Genomic DNA, 21477 nt, shown 5'->3' on the forward strand with positions numbered 1-21477 from the left:
GCATGCAGTCAAGTCTGAGTGACTACTGTGGGGTGTAAGGCTGGGCTGGGATGTGAGTGCCACAGCACCCCTGGAGAATGTGCCTGGGTGTGCGGGTGGGGGTGGGGGATACTCTGCAGTGATACCCCGGAGATATCCTGGCAAAGGGAAGCAATCAGAGCAGGTACAGGGCAAGATGGAGCAGGGGCATGAAGCTCGGGAGGCAGTGCTGGGTGCCTGGGCTGGGCAGTGCTCAAGGTCCAGGGCAGCTTGGGTTGTGGTGGTGCAGGAGGACCCTGTCCTGAGAAGGGCAGGCGTGGATGCTTAGAACTTTCAGTCTTTCTGGTTTCTACTCCGTGGCCCTGGGGACAAATGACTTCAGGTCTGGCTGCAGGGGCAGAAGCCGATGGTGACAGCACCAGTGACCAGATCACAATCAAGCACACCTGAAGGGAGTTGTGCAGGAGAGAACGTGAGTGTGGGGAAGAAGCCAATGTCTGGGGACAGGCGGTGACCTGAGGAGGCCGGTCCAAGCACCCTGCAAGAGAGAACAGCTGGGGTGGCCAAAACATTAATCCCTGCACAAAGGACCCTTTTAGGAAGCCTTGTTGCACGTCCTTGGCACACAACATACTTTTCATCAGTTGGAATTACAGCCACCGAAAAGTAAAGCAGATGAGGCTGAGTTCACAAGTCCGTGCCAAGGTGTGCCCGCCCCATGCCAGCCTCCGTCCTGGTGGGCTCAGACTCGCTCCCTCCTGCCACCAGTGGCCATTCTGTCTCCTCAAATGTCTCTTAAGAACCCAATTGTCGGTCCAAGGTGACCCAGAAGCTTGACCCACACTGTGGGGCAATGCGCATTTCATATGTGGTGCAGAGTGACTGACAGCCCAGCCCAGGCTCCAGGGCAGCAGCTGGACCAGTACCTAGACCCCCAAGAGGACCTGTCTTGGGAGAGTGTGGGGAGCCTGTGGGCTGAGGGCCCAGCGTCCAGATGGCAGACACAGGCCCCAGACTCAAGTCTGTCACTGAGAGCCACACACTTCCCTTGACACTGGAGAAGACACCTGGGATCCTCCTGCAGGGCACACGGACACTCAGACACTCTGCACTGTGCAGGTTTTCCAAGGCGGCCACGGGGGAGGAGGGTGTGGAGCATGCGAGTAGGTGAGGACACTGGGGGCAGGTGTGGACGCTGGGGGCCGGTGTGGACTCTGGGGACAGGTGTGGATGCTGGGGGCCAGTGTCAACGCTGGGGGCAGGTGTGGACGCTGGGGGCAGGTGTGGATGTGTGTGTGTGGGGCGGGTGTGGACGCTGGGGCAGGCGTGAACACGGGGCCTGTGTGGACGCTAGGGACCGGTGTGGATGTGGGGGCCGTGTGGACGCTGGGGGCAGGGACGGGCGTCTAGGACGCCCGTGCGCGCGAGCGCAGACCCAGAGGCTGGGAGCGGCGGGGGCTGTGGTTGCCCGAGCCCGGCGCCTTGCCGGGCCGCACCTCGGGCCCGCAGCCCTCCCAGGCGCCTCCGCGGAGACCTCCGGGCCGCGTGGGGGCGCTGCCGACTGCACGGCGCGCTCGGAGGCCGTGCCCGGAGCCCGGGGCGCCGGAAGAGACGCTAGCGGAAGTGACGCCCGCGCCGTGGCCGGCGGAAGTGGCGCCCGGCCGCGTGTAGCGCAGACATGGCGCACTACAACTTCAAGAAGATCACGGTGGTGCCGTCGGCCAAGGTGAGCGGCGGGTCGCCGGGCGGGCGGGCGGGCGGGCGGGTCCGGGCTCTGACCGCTGCCCCCGCAGGACTTCATCGACCTGACGCTGTCCAGGACGCAGCGCAAGACCCCTACGGTGGTGCACCGGCACTACCAGATCCACCGCATCCGCCACTTCTACATGCGTAAGGTCAAGTTCACGCAGCAGAACTACCACGACCGGCTCGCGCAGATCCTGGCCGACTTCCCGCGGCTGGACGTGAGTGCCCGCTCGCCGGACCCGGCCGAGACCCCCGCGCCCCGCCGGCCTCTCGCCGCGGGAGGGACAGGGAGGGGACAGGGGAGGGGGTCGGGAGGGACACGGGAGGGACTGGGAGGGGGAAGGGAGGGACGGGGAGGACGGGGGAGGGATGGGGAGGACGGACCGGAGGACGGGGAGGGCTGGTTCCCGGCCCTGTGTGACCGTGACCGTGGCCGTGGAACTCCGGGGTCTCGGCAGGGGCGCTTTGCGGGGACTGCGTCTGTCACTTTGCCACGCTGTGGGCCAGCTCTCATCTCTGTTTAGGCAGGCGGGGTCTAGTCACCCCTCACTCCTGGCTCTGGCTCTGTGCTCAGGGACCACTCCTGTGGGCTGCGGGAGCACATGTGGTGCCAGGAATCAACCCAAGGAAACAGGGCTGGCCATCTCAGCTGTGCGAGGCCAAAACCCTGCCTGCTGTCCCGTCTCAGCTATGTGCGAGGCAAACACCCTGCCTGCTGTACCCTCACAGCTGTGTGAGGCAAACACCCTGCAGGGCTGCACCATCGCAGCAGGGCTTGCCTGCCAGAGCAGAGAGCAGCAGCCTTAGAGAGCGCACCGGGTGGAGCAAGTGTGTGGATGGGGTCAGCAGTCTCAGGGACATCCTGGGACTTGAGCCTGGACTCAGCTGTGCAGGTGGCAGGGGTGAGCTGTGGACATGCCCCCAGCGGGGCTGGGACTTTGGGGAGGCAGCGTGACCTGGGGGCTGGAGGGGACACTGCGGGCACCTTTCTTCCAGAGACCAGAGAAGTGGGAGCATTGTGGGTGTGAATGGCCAGGGGGAGGGAGAATCCGGGACTGGGTCTGGAGGTGCAGCCTGGCCACCTGGGCAGCTGCTTAGGAGAGGGCTGCTGCTTCCTGCTGTGTGTCCTAGACCCGCCAGGTTGTGGCAGTGAGGTGACCCTAGGAAGCGGAGGGCTAGGTGACAAGTGAGTAACTGCCCATTCCTCTCACTCTAGGACATCCACCCCTTTTATGCCGACCTGATGAACATCCTCTACGACAAGGACCATTACAAGTTGGCTCTGGGACAAATAAATATTGCCAAAAATCTAGTGGACAAGTAAGGGACTTTTTCAAAGAAATTGTTTTGTTTAAGGGGGAGGCTGTCTTGGTGGTGCTCAGAATTTACTCCTGGCTCTGCTCAGGGATCAGGGATCATTCCTGGCAGGGTTGGGAGACCACAGATAGTGCCAGCCTAGTGAGGTGTGTTGTGGTGTCCCTCTCTGTGTTGTTTGAGGAAAGTTCTCACCCACATCTGTTTCAGTGTTGCCAAGGACTATGTGCGGCTCCTGAAGTACGGGGACTCTCTGTACCGCTGCAAGCAGCTCAAGCGTGCCGCCCTGGGGCGCATGTGCACCATCGTCAAGCGGCAGAGGCAGAGCCTGGAGTATTTGGAACAAGGTGCTGCTGGGCTGAGCCTGAGTCTCTTGTGTGCTGTTAGGATGTTGGGTCTCTGGGGTTGGAAGCGATGGTTTTGCTTTATTTTAGAGGTGGCGTGACAGTGGTCCAGTTATTTTGCCTGATCTGCCCAGCAGGATTTGGGTGGGTGGTTATTAATGGAACAGCTACTGTTAGCTCTTCCACAATGGTGCCTAGGTTTGTTACTGTTCGGATGGTGGGCCACTTATGGAAGTACTCAGGGGTATATAAGGTATCAGGAACTGAACCCAGACCCTTAATTCATCTCTGTTTCAGACTCAGTATTCTCCCTGTTCTCTCTCTCTCTTCCCTTTCTCCTTTCTCTTCTCTCTCTCTCTTCTCTCTCTCTCTCTCTCTCTCTCTCTCTCACACACACACACACACACACACACACTAGTGTTCTGCTTGGGGATCAGTTCTGTCAGTTTTGGCTGGGCTCGGTGCACCTTCTAGTGTTCCAGGAATCAAACTTGGGTCAGACAGGTGTAAGACGAGCCCTACCCACCGTGTCGTCGCTCTGACCCCTTTAACTCTTCTCACAGTGAGGCAGCATTTGTCCCGACTGCCAACCATCGACCCCAACACGAGGACCCTACTTCTGTGTGGCTATCCAAATGTCGGCAAGTCCAGCTTCATCAATAAGGTTAGTTAGGGCCAGGGAAACAAGCAGCTCAGTGGACTGGAGTGTGTCCCTGGTATGTGTGAGGCTCCAAGATTGAGTCTTAGTACCCCGTGGCCCCTCTGTGATACTACGTATTTCCCTGGTGGTCCCTGGCACTGTGTTGCCTGAGCACAGGAGGCAGTGCAGACCTGGCCCTGAGTGGGAGGTGGGGGATTAGTTTCAGCGCCACCTTCTCTGTGGGATGACTGACCCCTCAGGACTCCGCACACTCTCATAGGGGCCATGCTGGTTTGGTCTCACGTGTTACCCACACCCCAGTGCCTGTAACAGACTTCTGAGCTGTTCTAGGAGATGCTGCTGTGTGTGTTCTCGGACTGGTGTGGGCTGTGCTTGTTGGCTCTTGGATTTTGGTGGTATCAGCACCCTGTAAAGTGGTCAGTAGTTCATCTCCCACTAGGCGGAGTTAGTTCATCGGTGAGCTCCAGGCCCCTAAGAAGGTGAGCAAGAGCTGTGGGGGAAGTCTGCTCACGGCAGTGGTTGGACTCTGCCCACTTCCTACTGCCAGGGCTGAACTTGAGTGCGTCTAGAGGTATTGAGTGTCCCTCACAGGGTGACAAGTTGTATCCTGTGGAATGTGGAGTTCAGTTCCTTGTTGGGATGTATCGTGTGGAGTGCATGGACAGCGCCTTCCTGGGGCCTCTCGGGGCAGTACTGGGGCAGGGCAGCTGTCCTTGGATTTGGTCCGTGCACGGTCCATCTGTCTCTGGGAGGTGGCGCTGCTATTCCCGCTACTCTTCCTGTGGGTCTCTTGTTTTTGTCTCTACCGGGTTTTCTCTATCATACCGTACAACATGGGGCCATTGCAATGGGTAGGGAGTTGGGGCAGAGCTTATGGTGGCATTGGTGTCTTCCAGGTAACAAGAGCAGATGTGGACGTGCAGCCGTATGCGTTCACCACCAAGTCTTTGTTTGTGGGTCACATGGACTACAAGTATCTGCGCTGGCAGGTGAGGCTGTGGTCGCAGCAGGCAGGGTCTGCGGGTCAGGGCCTAGAGAGGCAGGGCTAGCCCCTGGGGGTCTACAGGAGCAGACGCTCTCTGAGGTCTCTGGCCCTGTCGCTGGTCTCTTGTGCTGCTCACATGGGGCAGCTCCCACCTTTGCAGGTGCTGTCACTGAGGAGAGGTTGTAGCCCTTTCCTCAGTTCTTGCAGGCTCCTGTCAGTCCTGCAGAGCCAAGGGTGGAGCCTGGAGCGTGTCCTGTGGGAGTTGGGCTCTCTACGTCGGGCCACTTGCTTGGCCCCGCGGTCGTGTTTGGGTCACAGGCAGTGGCTGCCCTTGGTGCTCTACTTGAGGGGGCAGGGAAGTGGGATCTCTTGCGTGTATGCGCCATCCTCTGGGCTGTCTCTGGCTGTCTGTGTTCTTATGGTCTGGGGTGTCTGCCCCTGCTCTGTAGTGATAAGCATCACCCCTAGGTGGTGGATACTCCTGGGATCTTGGACCACCCGCTGGAGGACCGGAACACCATCGAGATGCAGGCCATCACAGCACTGGCCCACCTGCGTGCCGCCGTCCTGTATGTGATGGACCTGTCGGAGCAGTGTGGACACGGGCTGAGGGAGCAGCTGGCGCTCTTCCAGAACATCAGGCCGCTCTTTGTCAACAAGCCTCTCCTTGTCGTTGCCAACAAGTGTGATGTGAGGAGGATCGCTGAGCTTGCCGAAGATGACCAGGTGCGGTATCCCTGTGCCTTTCCTTCCCGCTTGTGACTTCGGGTCAGACCGTGGGAGGGCGTCTTACCAGGCCAGACTGACCTGACATAATGAGTCCTGTCAGGATTAGTCAGGAGCTGTTTCCAGACCCACTTGGTGGAGGTGACCAGGGTGTTTGCCACGGGTGGAGCAGGTGGGCCTCCGGGCGTGGTGGTCTGTGCCAGCACTCTCTGGGCTGCCCCTCTGGAGCCTGTGGGGAAGGAGTGGGTGTCTCGCTGGTGCAGCCCGTCAGTGACATGCCCGCTCAGTGTGGGGTGTCCATGGGGCAAATGCCTCATCCTGGCCCTCAGCTTTGGCCCCATGTGATACTGGCTGGTCGGGGCTGCAGGCTGCGCCATCTCTGTCTTACCTGAGACCTTTCTGGAAGGTGAGTCTCCACCCTGTAGGCCATTCACAGAATGGTTTCCCGATAGTTCAGATTTTCACGTTTTTATTTTGGAGGGACTGCGGGGGCCAAGGATGGATCCTAGGGCGCCTGTATGCGACGCTGTGCTCAGCTCTCGGAGCTGTCTCCTTGGGCCAAGGGGTCAGAAGAGAGAGCGAGAGAGCTGTTTTTGCTGTAAAGGGTAGGTGTCTGGGGCCCCATGCAGGGAGGAGTCATGTATCTCTGGCCCCTTTTGTATTAGAAAATCTTCGCCGAGCTGCAGGCAGAGGGTTATCCTGTGGTGGAGACCAGCACCCTGACCGAGGAGGGCGTGATGAAGGTGAAGACAGAGGTGAGTGTCTCCACCAGCAGTGAGCTCTGCCATCGTCACCTTCCAGGTGGGAGAAGTGGGTGTTGGCCCCTGACCCTGTCACAGGCTGTGTGGAAAGTCTTTGGGGACTGCAGGCACCAGGGGGTGGTGGGGCGCCCGCTCCTGCACCGCTTCTCCCTGGTCTGCCTCAGCTGGAAGGGCAGGGTTGGCACAGCACTTGGGGTCCTGTTTCAGTGCATCTCAGGCCCCTGTGCCTGGGCCTCAGGGCAGGACTTCCTGTGCAGGCCCTGTGACTTCCTGTGTTTCTTCACCTCAGGCTTGTGACCGGCTTTTGGCTCATCGAGTTGAAGCCAAAATGAAGAGTAACAAGGTGAACGAGGTGCTGAACCGACTGCATCTAGCTGTGCCCAACAAGCGGGATGACAAGGTGGGGTCCTGGGGTGCTCTGGAGGACTGGAGGGAGCTGGGCCGGGGCACCCTCACCATGTGCAGTCCAGCCACGCTGTCCTTTGCGGGGGCCAGCACAGGAGGGAGCCACTTTCTCTGCTGTGCTCGCTTTTTTGGGGTTTGGTGCGTTGCCCTGTAGTGATGGTGTACAGGCAGAGCAGAGATTGACCCCGCACCCCCTTTTTGTGAGCGTGATGTTAGGGATTGAGTCCCAGGCTTCACAGGCCCAAGCCTGTCCTCCCCTTTTATTCCAGCCCACTCCTTTTTTTTTAGTTTTCAAATTTATTTGTACTTTTTGGGCCACACCTCGCAGCTCTCAGGGCTCTCTCCTGTTGGGACTTGGGGACCATATGGGGTGCTGTGGATGGAACCCGGATTGGCTGCGTGCAAGGCAAGCACCCTCCCTTCTGTCTTATCTCCTTGGCCCCCTGCCCTTTGTTCTCTGCTCTGCACACATCTGAGTGCAGGTTTGTGTCTGTAAGTGGTCTGAAGTGTTGGTTTTAGCCAGACCCTGGGTGTGACTGCGGGACGTCGGGGCCCCGGAGCCCGGGTTGCTGTTTCTGTTACTCCGGAAAGTAGTCCTGCCTTAATGTGGTCTGCATTTTACATTCAGGAAATGGGCTGCTTTAGAGCAGTTGTGGGAGGCTCCTTACATTGGGTTCTCCTGCATGTGTCCTCTGCCTATGTTTTTCTTCTCTTTTTGGGGTTGTTTTGGGGTTACACCTGGTGGTGCTCAGGGCTGAACTTGTGGGCTGTGCTCAAGGATCATTCCTGCTGGGGATTGAACCCAGGTAGCCTGTACTCAGAGGCAAGCGCTGTACTTACTTTATCTTCTCCGTGGCCCCAATCCTCTGCTTTTTTGATATTTTGTTAACATCAAAACCCATACTTTGTGGTTCTAACCTCATTACTGTCTTTGGGGGCTTTTCTGGAGGCTCTGCAGGTGTGCTCTCTGCTGGTTTGGTTTTTAGTGTGGCTGGAATGGAAGCTGTCGCTCTCCAAAAACTGCCTTGGCCCTAGGAAGTAGGTGCACGTCCCCCAGCTCTGCTCTGAGTGAGCGTCTGTCCAGAGCTGTGGCTCCTGCTGAGGGCCTGTTGTTTAGCACTTTGCACTCTCAGAGCTGCTTTGTTCCTCTCAGTGTCTTCTTTCCCTTGATAATTTTGATGCTGCGTTTGCATTTTTTTCAAGTAAGCTTTAGACCAAGAGTGTGGACTCCTTCTGGGATCTGCCTTACTGTCCGCCCAGGTCTTGGGGGCTTGGGCTGGTCTAGCTGTGATCTGGACAAGAGGAGAGGTGGCTCCCAGCCTGTCCTCTCTGTTCCTCTGCCTTCAGACAGACGTTTCACACCAGTTCCCCAACTTCCTTCCAGGAGCGGCCCCCCTTCATCCCAGAGGGAGTGGTGGCACGAAGGAAGAGAATGGACATCGGAGAACCCAAGAAGAAAAGGGTAGGTTGTGGGGGTCCCTCTTGAGAAGCTGCTCCGGAGCACAGGGCAGGAAGGGGACCTTGGAGGAGGTGCTGTCTATGATGCGGGAGCCTTAACGCTCCCTTCCAGAAGTAGGTCTTGAGCTTGCCAGTATGCAGAGGTGTCAGGTGAGCTTGGCCACCGGCTCTCACGGGTTTGTCTTTGTTCCTGCAGGAGCGCGACATCGAACTGGAGATGGGGGATGATTACATCCTGGACCTCCAGAGTAAGTGCTGGAGGGCACTGGCGACAGGCTGGGCCTCTGCTGGTAGCTGCTTGGCTGTGCCCGCTGCACAGGCTCCTGGGTTCTGCTTCTCTGCCATATGCGGGCATCACTGTGGGCTGGCTGGACACGGCGAGGGCCCTGCATTCTGTTGGGCCTGTTCACACACGGGGCTGGTTTCCGGTACTTGTGCCCCGGGGGAGACACTGGCTACATGTGCCTCTGCTAATGCCCTATTGAAGGGTGCCTGTGCTTTGTTGTATGTGATGGACCTGATGTGGCTCTGGGGGCTCCGGCATGTAGTGCTGAAAGGTGTCGTGAACTCCTCCGTGTGTTATCTCCTGACCTGCAGAGTACTGGGACATCATGAACTCCTCCGAGAAGCACGACAAGATCCCAGAGATCTGGGAAGGGCACAACCTGGCCGACTACATCGACCCCGACATCATGCAGGTGTGTGGCGTGTCGCTTGGGCCGTGTGGCTGTGACTCTGCTCTGGGTGCAGCTCTGAGGGAACAGCCTTTCTCTGTCCCTGCCTCTCGCTTCTCCTTTGCCTTGGGTTTTTCTTGGCTCAAGAGTCCACACGTTCCTCTTGGATACTGAAACCAAAGCTGTCCTGCCTGGGCCTTGGACTCAGGAACAGGGTCTCCACATTCATGCACCGGCCCGCAGGCTGCTCCTGTTGGCATGAGCCCTCCCCGCGCGCCCTGTCTGGCACTGTGACTTCTGACTTATGGTGGGCATCAGGGGTCGTCCCCGGTGTGGCCTCTGTAACTCCCCTGTCCCAGGTGTTCCTTGGGAATGTTCCGTCTGCCTACCTGGCACCTCACTACCTTGGTTGGTTGCTTTTTCCCTTTCCTCCTGTTTCCATGGCTCCCCAATGTAACCCTGCTGGCTGGCCCTACTGGGTTCCCTGTGTTGCATGGACTATTCCATGTGTGCTGCTCTGGGCTAGCCGAGGCCAGGGAGGCTTTCTGGAAGACACTGGGTTGGACAGTAACCTGCAGCATGAGTCAGACCTGTTTGCATTGACCTTGGCTGGGAGCTGAGGGTCCCTGTGGCACCTCCTCCGTGCCTGTCCTCTTGGCGCGTCCAGCTGACGTGTGTGCATCCTGCAAAGCTGTGGGAGCTGCACTAGTGTGAGGGGCCAGGATTGATTTGGTTGTGTTATGATTCTCTTGAAAGAAACTGGAAGAGTTGGAAAAGGAAGAAGAGCTCCGAGTGGCCGCTGGAGAGTACGACAGTGAGCCTGAAAGTGAGGATGAGGAGATGGCGGAGATCCGGCAGTTGGCTAAGCAAATCCGAGAGAAGAGGAAGCTAAAGATTCTGGAATCCAAGGAGAAGAACACGCAGGGGCCTCGGATGCCACGGACAGCCAAGAAGGTGAGGCGACTTCTGCTGGTCAGGCCTTGCTGGGGGGATGTGTTCAGAGATCAGGCCTGGTGGGCTTGGGTGACTGTGGGGTGCCAGGGTTGAACCTGGGTCTGCTGTGTAAGGCTGAACCTGCCTGCCATGCTGCCCCTCCAGCAGGACTGCGCTTCCTGGCCACTGTCCTGGCACTCTGGTCCTGGTGTGCAGGTTCCTTCCAAGGGGTCTTATTTGCGGATGTGGAGCGTTGGACAGGGTCAGGGCTGCCCTGTGCAGTTCACAGAAGCTGAGCTGGCCTCAGCCCGATCGGCAGCTTCGACTCAGTCAGCATCTCTCCTCAGTGGCCTTATTTGGTTTGGGGGCTACACCCGGGTCGCTCCTGGGGTCCATATATGGTGCCAGGGTATGATGTGCACAAGGAGTGCCTTTCCCACAATCCTCTCTCAGCCCCTGTCCCCAGCTTCTACCAGTGTCCTGGGACACATCCCCTGTCACAGGGCAGTTCTGTGCTTAGCCCCGAGGCCATGGGGGTGGGCTGAGGGGGGTGAGGAGCAGGGTCAGGACAGCCGTGATGGCTCCAGAGCGGAGGAACAGGGGACCCGTCACACTGTCCGCTCTGCATCCCAGAGCCCTGGTGGACTCTAGTCCTGCCGGAAGCACGGATCACAGGTTTGAGTGAGTGTGAGCCCAAGTTAAGGTTCTGTCATGGGTCCTGGCAGAAGCCTGTTTCTGGGGCTGACTGTCACACCCCGTGAGACTCATCTGCTTACTGCAAATTGTCACCCTTCCTAGGTTCAGCGCAATGTCATGGAGAATGAGATGCGTAGCCTTGGAGTTGATATGGATGATAAAGACAGCGTAAGTGCTGGGGCGGGGTGGGTGTCTGGTGTCTTTCAGATCTGGGGACCTGAAGAGGCAGGGATCTGGAACCTGCAGGATTTGGTGGACAGAGTTGGGTGCGATTGCTCAGTAGGCCTGTAGGGGTCAGCCTCGGGCCGCTCTGACTGCGCTGTGGGCCTGCACACTCCCGTCCTGTGGTCTAGCCTCCCTACTCTGGCCCTGGGTTTAAGGGGCCTGCGTGTTAGTCTGTCTGGGTTCCCTGGGTGCTTTTGTCTGTTTGCGTATCGCAAGTGCCTTATTGCATTTTATGATAGAAATTTTCATATCCAGGTGAACGGGAAATACCAAAAATGAGGGGTAAGAAAGCTGTGTTTCTACCAGAGAGGAGAAAGACTGTTGGCGATAGAAACCCGTAAATTCATCTTTGTTGGTTTTTTCTTCTTTGGTGGGTGTATGCCTATCAGTGTCAGGGACTGTCCTTGCTCTGTGCTCTGGGATCAGTTGTGGTGATGCACAGGGAACCAGGGTCAGTCACAGCAAGACACGTGCCTTGCACCTCTGTAGTAACTCTCCAGCCCTTGTTTTTCTTTTGGACCACACCCCACAGTGCACAAGGCCTACTCCTGGCTCTGCACACAGGGATCAAACAAGGGTCTGTCTGCCCTGTGTAGCGCAAACATCCTGCTTGATGTATTGTCTCCAGTTTTTTCTTGTAATTTTTATTCTGGGGTATAAAAGCATCTTTTTAGTTACATTTTCTTGTGTTTTTAATTCAATGAAAAAATTTAGTTTTGGGGCCCAGAGCAATAGTACAGCGGGTAGGACACTTGTCTTGTGCACGGCTGACCTAGATTTAATCTCTGGCATCTTGTTTAGTCCTCTGAACACCACCAAGAGTAAGCTCTGAACTAAACTGATTGAGCAAACCCCCACCCCCCATTTTTTTCCCAAGAAGTTTCTTTTGAGATTGCAGCTTAAAAGATGCATTTTGGGGCTGAGTGATAGTACAGCAGGTAGGGCGTTTGCCTTGTGGCTGACCCGGGTTCAATTCCCAGCATCCTTATGGTCCCCCGAGCAGAGCCAGGAGTAATGCCTGAGCATTGTCGGGTGTGACCCAGAAAGCAAAAAAATAAAACATTTTTTTGGCTGGAGCAGTAGTACAGTGGGTAGGGCATTTGCCTTGCATGTGGCCGACCTTGGTTCGATCCCTGGCATCTCATATGGTCCTCCAAGCACCGTCAGGAGTAATTCCTGAGTGCAAAGCCAGGAGTAGTATATTGCTGGGTGTGACCCAAAAGAGCATAGGGGTGAGGCACTTGCACGTGGCTGACTCCAGGTCCATTTCTAGCAGCACCTCTCCCTTGAGCACTGCTAAGCATGTCCCCAAATCCCTCCCCCTGGAGCATTTTTTACGTGGGAGTCAGCATCAGTGTCCGCAGCAGCCGGGATGTTTCTTCATGGACTTGCAGTGTTACCCCGCTCTTCCAGGGGAAGAGCCCTGCCTTAGGCAGTGCCTGCACATCTGCCCGAAAGGACATGCAGGTGCCAGAGTGAAGTTATCAGAGTGAAGCGACAGCATCGTCCTGACTGATTAGATCAGAGATCCCCAGACTTTGCTGGCTTGGTGCCCCTGAAACGGAGCTTAATGAGAACAAGCAGAGAGCACCCTCTAATTGCACCCAAAGCTGTTACTGTCCCCACTTTGGGGACACTGGAGTGGACGGGAATCTCTGTGTGTGTGCGTGCGTGTGCTTGGGTGAGCTTCCTGGAGTTGCTGCTGTCCTCTCAGGTGACGGATGGGGAGAGGGCAGCCTCTGCACCTGAGGAGCAGTCCTTGAGTCTGTGTGTCTTTCAGCCTTGCAGTTGGATTTGCAGTAGTGGCCAGGTGTTTGGGTGGAGAGAGGCTCAGAGTTCAGTGAAAACCTAGAGGTGCAGCGAAAGCCACTGCAGTGAATGGTTGGAGGGCCTGGGTCAGCCTGTCCTGGCACTGCCTAGGTGGAGCAGTCAGGACTGGGTCTTCGAGCTCGTAAACTGTCTCCCGGCGGGGACTTCACAGACCCATTCCCATCTGCTGCTGTGCTCACAGGCCCATTACGCAGTCCAGGCCAGGAGGTCTCGCAGCACCACCAGGAAAAGGAAGCGAGAAGACTCTGTGCCGCCTTCCTCCGTGGCCCGCAGCCGCAGTTGCTCGCGAACTCCACGTGATGTGTCTGGTCTTCGAGATGTCAAGGTGAGTCTTGTGTGTGGTCAACATGTGATCTTCTCTGTTAACGGCATCATGGCCCCGAGGGGTGATTTCTCTCAGTTGTTCGCATGTATGCAATCCCACTAAATGTAATTTTTTATAACAAAAAGTGAGTTCTGGGGGTGGCTTGGAGGGATGGCAAGCACCTCCTTGTCACGAGACCACTGGGACTGAGTTGAAAACATTGGTAGATACTGGTTTTTGTGGCCAATATCCCCAGGCCTGCAGTTACCCATCGGGGCTGCATCTGTGGCTGCGCCCGTCGGGTGAATATGGCTCTGCCAGCTGGAATCCTGCCTCTTGGAAGAGGAGTTGGGGCAGAGGTGCTGACGCGTCTGGTCTCACCCTCAGTGACATACGGCCTCTGCCGCACAGGCGGTGTTTTGTTCCTCTGCTGCTGGGGAGAGGGCGTGGGAAGGCTGGGGTGTCTGCCCCAGCAGAGGGTCCAGCTGGAAAACACCTTGACTTGCTGCCGCAGCCACTTGAAACATGCTTCTCCTCTGCAGATGGTGAAGAAGGCCAAGACTATGATGAAGAACGCGCAGAAGAAGATGAATCGTTTGGGGAAGAAGGGGGAGGCCGACAGACATGTATTCGATATGAAGCCCAAGCACCTGCTGTCCGGAAAGAGGAAAGCTGGGAAAAAGGACCGCAGGTAGTGGCCATCCGCTGCTGAGGTACAGTTAGGTGCTCGTCCACGCTGGTCACAGGCTGCGGAGCAAGGCAGTCCGTGGGCAGGAGCGGTGTAGGAGCTAAAATGTTGCTATCTGGTGTGGGCTCTCAGCAAGGACACATTGAGCCGGTGATACTTTCTGCCTTTAATGGAGTTTTAATCAGATTAGTAGAACTGGGAAGATTTATTGATATTTGTTTTTGATGGGGGAAAAAAATCTTACTTTCACACTGCAAAAGAAAAGACCTTTGGAAACAAAAGCCAGGGACCAGAGAGGTCATAACGGGGAGTGTAGGGCTTGCCTTGCTTGGCAGCAGAGCTGACTCTGTCCCTGAGCACAGCCAGGCACAAGCCCTGCACACAGCCATGTGTGTCTTCAAAGCTCTGAGTAAGCTGCAGAGTCTGGACAGCTCAAGCTTGGTCCCTCTGGTGCAGTGTGCCAGCGCTCACAGCATGGGCAGGAGCTGCCGTCCCATGTCTCTGGACCTACTAGGTGTGGCCAAACAGCCAAAAATAATAGTTAGGACAAGGCCTGAGAAGGCAGCTCAGCAGGACACTCCAGGCCTCTTGCATCTCCTCTTGGTACCTGAAGCCCGGCTTTTAATCTCTGGCACAGGAAATAATAATAGAGATTAAAAATTTGAAAACTGAGGGCCAGAGCAATAGTACCTGGCACATAACCAACCTGGGTTCAACCCCCAGGACCCCTTATAGTCCCCTGAGCACCGCCGTGACCTGGAGACAAAATGGAACAAAATAATTTCCAAATAGGTCAGGGAGAGAGTTCAGGGGACTGATGCAAAGGCTCTGTCCAGGGGCGAGGCCAGACCCCAGCATTACGTTGTCCCCAAGCGTTGCGTTGGGCGTTTCCCTGAGCACTGCTGACTGGCCCCTGAACCAAAAAAAAATAAGAAATGCAGTTACTAAAAGAAATAGAAGGTACACAGGCACTTGTGGATGGACACAGAAGCCCCCAGACCCGCTGCCACCTGCCTGCCAACCCTTTAGCCTGCGCCTCTGGGATCTGCCGTCATCATCGTTAGCCAAAAATAGAAGTCTGAAAGAAGAGATGGGCTTGGGGTGCTTTAGTTTTCTTTCTTTTCTAAATCGTCACCTTGGGCAGTTTGGGGGAGAAAATGAGAAGGTGATGTTTTCAAAGCAAAAAATGCTGTTTTTGAAATAAAATGTCTCAAACACACGGGTGTCATTCTTCAGCTTTGCTGTGTGGGACAGCAACACCTCCCCTGGGCCCAGAAGCCAATACAGCCTGCGGGGTGAGGGCTTGGCACCATCCTGGGCAGAGATGTTATGGACCCTCAAAGCTCTGCCAGTCCCCTGCTGCCCTCAGACTGGCCCTGGGTGGCAGGTGTCCTCTGGAGCCGAATGGCAGCACTGGAAAACTGCCTTCACTGGGGGTCAAAGAGGAGGTCGTGCCCCCACTGGCAGGCCTGGTTTGCACAGCTGCACAGTCCTAGGTTCAGGCCCAAGTACGTGTGTCACGCACAGTTTACCCTCAGCAGAAGCTGCGAAGGTCAGGAAGGTGACCTTCATCCTGTCCACAGAGATGGTTCAGGAGGTAGTGAGGCCTGGCCTTGCTTGTGGACAGCTGCAGTTTCAACTGGTACTCTGTTGTGCTCTAGCACTGGCTGGTGTGATCCCTGGGCACGTGGAGTAAAAAAACCTGACAGGACTGCACTCCAGTGCCCTTGAGGTGGAGGAACCAGGCGCCTCTTGTCCATCCTCCCCTGGTTCTTGTTTTTCCCAAGACCGATCATTTTGAAGGTGGAAGCTACTCATGATGTGATTGGTGGGTGGATTTTTGTTTGTTTGTTTGTTTGTTTGTTTTTGATTCTTCGGGCACCCCTGTCAGTGCTCAGGGCTCATTTCTGGCTCTGTTAAGGGATCACTCCTGGCAGCCTTGGGGGCCCATATAACAGTGCTGGGGATTGAGCCTGGGTTGGACTTGTACCAGAGAAGTGCCCTGCTCACTGGACTGCAGTGGTCCTGCACCTTAGGCAAATCTACTTGCCTTCTTAGCATACGGTGGGGAGGAGCCACGGCAGGTGGGAGGGCAGGACCAAGGGAAGCATGTCTGCACCAGGCAGGAAGCCTGTGACTGTTCGCCTTCATTGCCACATCAGGAGCTGTGTAAGGTCCCGTGTTTTATTTGGGGGCTACACCCACTCTGACTGCACTCAGGGATCCCTCCTGGCTGTGCTTAGAAGAGCATAAAGGGTGCTAGAGACTGAGCTGGAGCCGGCCACATACAAAGCAAGCACTGCTCCTGCTGTCCCTATTGCTCTGGGCCTGGGGTTATATTTTGGAGGTGGGGGTTATTTTGCTGACTGGGCCACATACAGCAATACACAGAGGTGACTTGACTCTTGGCTCTGATGTTCAGAAGTAAGCCTGGTGGTCTTGGGGGACCCCTCTGCAGTACCATGGATTGAACCTTAACCTCCAACCTCAAAACTAAGTGTTAATAATCTTCCTCTGAAAAAGTGCTTTCCCTCCTGGCCAGCGGAAGCATATCTGTTCTCAGCACCTGTGTGGGAAGCTGTTTGGTGTCATGCTGGGGTCAGTTGGAAAAAGGAGGAAGGAGGATTATGCCAGGGTTCTTGAGCTCGCGCTGGCCCTCACCCAACCTGCTCTTCCCTGCAGAGCACCCACCTCCATGGAGACTTCCCAAGAAAGGCCAGGCTCCATATGTTTGCTCAGGTTTTATTCTCAGGAAAAAGACTGTTACAAGAGGCAGAGAACTGGATAAGCATTGAAGCAGAGTGGGCTGGCTTTAGGGTTACTCAGCGTGTTCATGAATTAGCAATTTTTCTGATTCCCTGCTTAGCCAATGATTTCATCTGAACAAATTTTCAATAGCTGAGTGTAGATCTTCTACCATTTCAAAGTAACTATGAGCACATTTTAGGAAGTTTGCCAGGTCTCCATGCCACCCGGTGCAGTGGGCTAGGACCTGTCCGAGTGTGGTTTGGTGGAGATCGATGGACCCAAGCACCCCCAGCAGGGTTTGGAGCTGAGGGAGTCGGAGGGTCAGGAACGTTCCAGGATAGGTTCAGCCCCTGTATAAGGGAGCCCAGAGACAGAGGAGAAGGGCCAGGATTAGAACTGCGGGCAGGGCCAGGGACACATTGGTTTCTGAGAGATACCTGCCGCCCGAGTGTGACACACCATGTTCTAGAGCCAGGAGCGGGGGTGAGTGGGGCAGGGAGGTGTGGAGTGGGCTCAGGCCACGTGGAGGGGTGTGGGGGGGGGCAGCCGGGCTGCTTGTGCTCTCAACGGCCGTGGATGGTGTTGGCATCCACAAACGAAGACACGTCTTCCAGGTGATCCCACCAGTGGAAGAGATGGCCCTCGACGATGGTTCGGAACCAGGGCGTGACCTGTGCCTGGCCCCGTGCAGCCCTGTCCAGGAGCTCAGCCACCTGCTCCCGGCTCAGGTAGTGGTAGCTCTTGACCTCACGGGGGTCAGGATCCACCGTGAGGTTTTTCCTCACCAGCAGGAGGTAGCCCACCTCGTGGTCCCCCCAGACCTCATCTGATGGGCTGTGGTGGTATATGCGAGTCATGAAGACGATGTCCTGGAGAGAGATCTGGGGGCATGGAATTCTGTGAGCAGGAGGGCGACCGCCCACCATCACCCCATGGAGACCAGTGTCAGTTCAGAGCACAACTGCAGGGGACACGAGAACAGCGCAGAGTTTCACAGATGCACTGTGCACCTCCGGAGAGTCAGACCTAGAGCCCACAGACTGATCAGCAGCACCTTGGACGGAACCTCGTGCCCAGCCCTGTACCAGCCAGGTACCTGCTCCGGGGGAATCCTCAGCTCCACCTGCAGCCTGCGCAGGGCCGCCCGGCGCATCCCCAGGGCATCTGAGTCCTCCATCTCCTCCGGGATGTACAGGGGGTGACTGGAGCAGGAGTCTGAGAAGTGGCCTGCAGGAGGGGTGGGTGCTTAGCAGACACACACCAGGGGGGTCACCTCCTACCCCCCCTTCTGGGCAGCCACAGCTCTGAGCTGTTGGCAAAGGTCCCCGCTCCCGTGAGTGAATCTGCCAAACTTGGGGATGGTGGCAGCTTCTCCCCAACTCTTGAGCCCCAGCAATGGGGAGGAGGTGCTGTGGCGGCCCAAAGCCTTTGACTGGCGTCACCTGGAAACGTGTACTTGGTGTCAGACCGCTGCTGGACCAGGAGCTCGTTGTCCATGTTGAAGATGACGACAGAGAAGCCACGGTGCAACAGTCCTGCGGGCAGAGGGCGGTGGTCACGCCTGCATATGGGGTCTGACAGGGACCCCGCCGCAGGCATCTGCAGAGATGGTCAGTGGGGACTGTCCCCCTGGTGTGCCAGAAGACCCAATGCGGGTGGGTCTCCACCCTAGCCCACCCCAGCCAGTTGCCGCTGTTCCTGAGCCTCCTGCTCTCATCGTGCTGGGCGGCGGCTCTGGAACAGCAAACAGAGAGGGAGCAGCTGGGAGAGGCTCCTGAGGGGCCCTGGGCCAGCACAATGCCCACCTTTGTTGATATTCTCCCGCAGGTGGCAGTTCCTCTTGGTCTCAGCCCCAATGATCTGGTCGTTCTCATCAATGACAATGCACATCTCACCCATCCGCTTCAGCTGGAGCTGGTCCATGTGGCTCGAACCTGACATTCCTGAAGAGGGGTGTAGAGCAGTGCTTGCTGAGAAGGACACAGCAGTCCACCCCACTGCTCGCACCCACCCCAGCCCAGAGAACGAGTGACCCTCAGCTGCTGCTCCCGCGAACTCCACCAACACCCACATTGGGTCCGGGTGGTACTGGGAGGAAGACAGGGCAGGACAGGAGCACCCCCAGGCCTGCCAGAGTCTGCAGCTCCTTATACTTTCCCGAAATTCCGATGGTCAGCCGTACTCATGTACAGATGGCAAGCCAGTCCTTAGGGCCAGGTGCTGGACCCACATTCTTTATTTTTGGGGAGGGATCCATAAACAGTGATGCTCAAAGGTGACTCCTGGCTCTGCACTCAGGAATTACTCCTGGTGGTACTCGGGGAAATATATGGAGTCTGAGCATGGAACCAGGGTCAGCTACATGCAAACAAACGCCCTCCCTGCTGTGCTATCACTCTGCCTCCCACATTCCCTTCTTTATGAGCCTCTTCCCCAGAACCACTGAGAATCGTGTGAAGATCCAGAACCCCGGACTGAGCCCCTCCAGGTCTCGCCTCTCCAGAGGCCTCTGAGGGACAGGGAGCCCCCTGGCAAGGCGGTGATGAGCAGTAAGACAGCTGGGTGCCAGTGTGTGTACAGGAAGCCATGCGGGGCTGGGCTGAGGGTGCGAGTCTATGCCGGCTCCATTTTTAAGCTCTCTGGAATTGCTAACCTGGGACGTCCAGGGATCTGTGACATTTACATGCTTGAAGGCAGCGGCCTCAGATTGCTTACCCAGACAGATAAGCAAGGTCTGAGTCAGGAGCACTGTTACTCCTCAACAGTAGCATAGACCATTGGCTGACCCTCGGCCAGGCTTCAGGTTGGACTCGGATCCGTGTGTGGATCTTCTAGGCAAATAGCTTTGTCTCTGCTTAGAGAGTGGAGCTCGTCCCCTGTGCAATGATTAACCCCCCATTACTCCCCACTCAGCGTGTCCCCCTCGTGCCGCACTTACTGAGTTCCTCCTGCCCATAGGAAAGGCTTTCCCCTTACCTCTGTGTATCACCGTGTATGCTGAGGAGAGTTGTCTCTGGTCACCAGTGGTGGACCCGGCTCTGATCACCAGTATGCAGGCAGGATCAGAATCTCCTCGCGCCTATGCACCCTGAATCTCCAGCTGATACAAAATGCCCTATTTATAGGTGCGCACCCACCCCACCCCCTTTAGCTTCTCTCGATTGAATGTTTCCTGGTGTCTGAGCAAGAATGCAGGAGGCTTAGCTCTGATCCTCCGTGCTGTGATGCGCCCCACCTCAGGGCCAGTGTCAAGACAGAAATGACAAGCCGGATCCAGTGCCCATGCATGGATCTAGTGATTCTCAGCGAAATTCTTGGCTGGTGGTTCAAAGCGGTGACCCGAGGATGCGGTGCTAGTCTCCAGTCCGCAGCATTGAGGTTTCCGGGTTTCCGCAGTCCTGTGGGGGCTTCCAGGACTGCACCTGTCAGTCTCAGGGGACCACGCGGACGGGGGCCTAATCCAGGTCGGGTGCAGGTAAGGCAAGCACCGTAATCACTTAACCACCTCACAGAGCCCCCCCACACGACCATGACATGTTTTGGGGTTTTTGAGCCACACCCAGTGGTGCTTAGGGCTTACTCATGGCTCTATGCTCAATCATCACTCTGGTGGGGCTGGAGGGACCCTATGTAGTGCCAGGGATCAAGCACTGTCAGACACAGTGAACACAAGCGCCCTACCACAGTGCTCTCCAGCCCCTAGGATTACTTAACCAGCAATCACTGCTGATCTACAAAACTTCCAGGGGTGGGTGTGGGGAGACAGTTGACAGAGGTGGGAAGTCAGGGCCTGTTCCGAGCCCATGTTGCCCAATACCAACATTAAAACAACACCGAAGGGCTGGAGAGATAGCACAGGGGTAGGGTGTTTGCTTTGCATGTGGCCGACCCGGGTTCAGTTCCCATCATCCCATATGGTCCCCTTTGCACCGCCAGTAGTAATTCCTGAGTACATGAGCCAGGAGTAACCCCTGTGCAATGCCGGGTGTGACCCAAAAAGCACAAAAAAGAAAACCCCAAAAAAACCCAACACCGAGGGGGTATGGTGCCGCCAACAGATCAGTCTGTACCTGTGAGGGGAGTGCATCAGGAGCCTGATGGCGCCTTCAGACTTCTACATATCCCAAAATTGCTGCTGTGCCTTTGGCTGGACCCCAAAAGCTTGGGGCAAAGTTTACCAAGAAAGTAAATTGCCAAAAGGTAGGTATTTGGGAGACACACCCACAAACCACCTCTGGCTCAGTTATATAATTGAAGGCAAGGCCTCTCTGGTTCCTGATCAAACTGCTTAGCGGCCATGATCCCAGAGACTCAGAGACAAATTTCGGCACCCAGCGGCTTTGGCAGGGATGCGTTCAGTCCCTGCAGTGGGTTACTGGCGCCAGACCACCCCAGGGAGGGAAGGGTGCTGACCCTCTGCCTGCTCCCAGTTGGCAGCTTGGTGGCTGCCATCCTCCAGAGGCCAGGGACAGTCAGTTTTGGGCCCTCAGTGACGAGACGCTTGGGGCCTCATGGGATGGATTGGAGCCAGCCCTTTCTTTCCCGCCCCAACGAGACCCTAAGTCGCCACCCACGAGTGGCCTCTCTGGCTCCTGATCAAGCTATTAATGGCCATGATCCAAGAGACTCAGGAACAAATCTTGAAACCCAGTGGCTATTGGCAGAAATCCCTCCATATTTGATTGTTAAAATTATGGAATTCCAATATTGTGTGGCCACTACTGCAGCTACGTGACATCATATGTTGTTGATGACCAACAATAGAAAACAAATTGTCTATGGTTGCCTTTTTGGCAGATGTGAGTGTTGTGGTAAAATCCCAAATAACAATGGTGGGTCTGGTGTCAAAATATTGAGTGTGATCAAAGTAGAGAGAGAGTAATGTGGAAATCATCTGCCCCACAGATAGGAGGAGGGTGTGGGATGGGGGAAACGCTGTGGGTTTTGGTGGTGGAAAATGGGTACTGGTAAAGGGATGGGTGTTTCCATTGTATGACCGA

At 56.3% G+C, this 21477-nt stretch overlaps 2 protein-coding genes across 2 annotated transcripts; one reads left to right on the forward strand and one right to left on the reverse strand.

Annotated features, from left to right (window-relative positions):
* The first annotated feature begins 1629 nt into the window (after positions 1–1629).
* Positions 1630–14939, forward strand: GTPBP4 (GTP binding protein 4). Its single transcript, XM_056114708.1, has 16 exons — positions 1630–1705; positions 1773–1943; positions 2942–3045; positions 3250–3386; positions 3947–4047; positions 4941–5033; positions 5498–5755; positions 6421–6510; positions 6806–6916; positions 8306–8383; positions 8576–8627; positions 8977–9077; positions 9810–10007; positions 10785–10850; positions 12919–13062; positions 13584–14939. The coding sequence occupies exons 1-16, from the start codon at positions 1658–1660 to the stop codon at positions 13734–13736; spliced, it is 1905 nt and encodes a 634-aa protein (XP_055970683.1). The 5' UTR covers positions 1630–1657; the 3' UTR covers positions 13737–14939.
* A 2101-nt stretch (positions 14940–17040) lies between these two features.
* On the reverse strand, positions 17041–18418 carry LOC130023976 (isopentenyl-diphosphate delta-isomerase 2-like). The gene is made up of 4 exons (XM_056114573.1): positions 18283–18418; positions 17920–18012; positions 17574–17704; positions 17041–17358 (listed from the first exon to the last, which is right to left on the reverse strand). The coding sequence occupies exons 1-4, from the start codon at positions 18416–18418 to the stop codon at positions 17041–17043; spliced, it is 678 nt and encodes a 225-aa protein (XP_055970548.1).
* Positions 18419–21477: the final 3059 nt, after the last annotated feature.

This window comes from Sorex fumeus, unplaced genomic scaffold (genome assembly GCF_029834395.1).
Source record: "Sorex fumeus unplaced genomic scaffold, SorFum_2.1 ptg000026l, whole genome shotgun sequence".
Lineage (NCBI taxonomy): Eukaryota > Metazoa > Chordata > Mammalia > Eulipotyphla > Soricidae > Sorex > Sorex fumeus.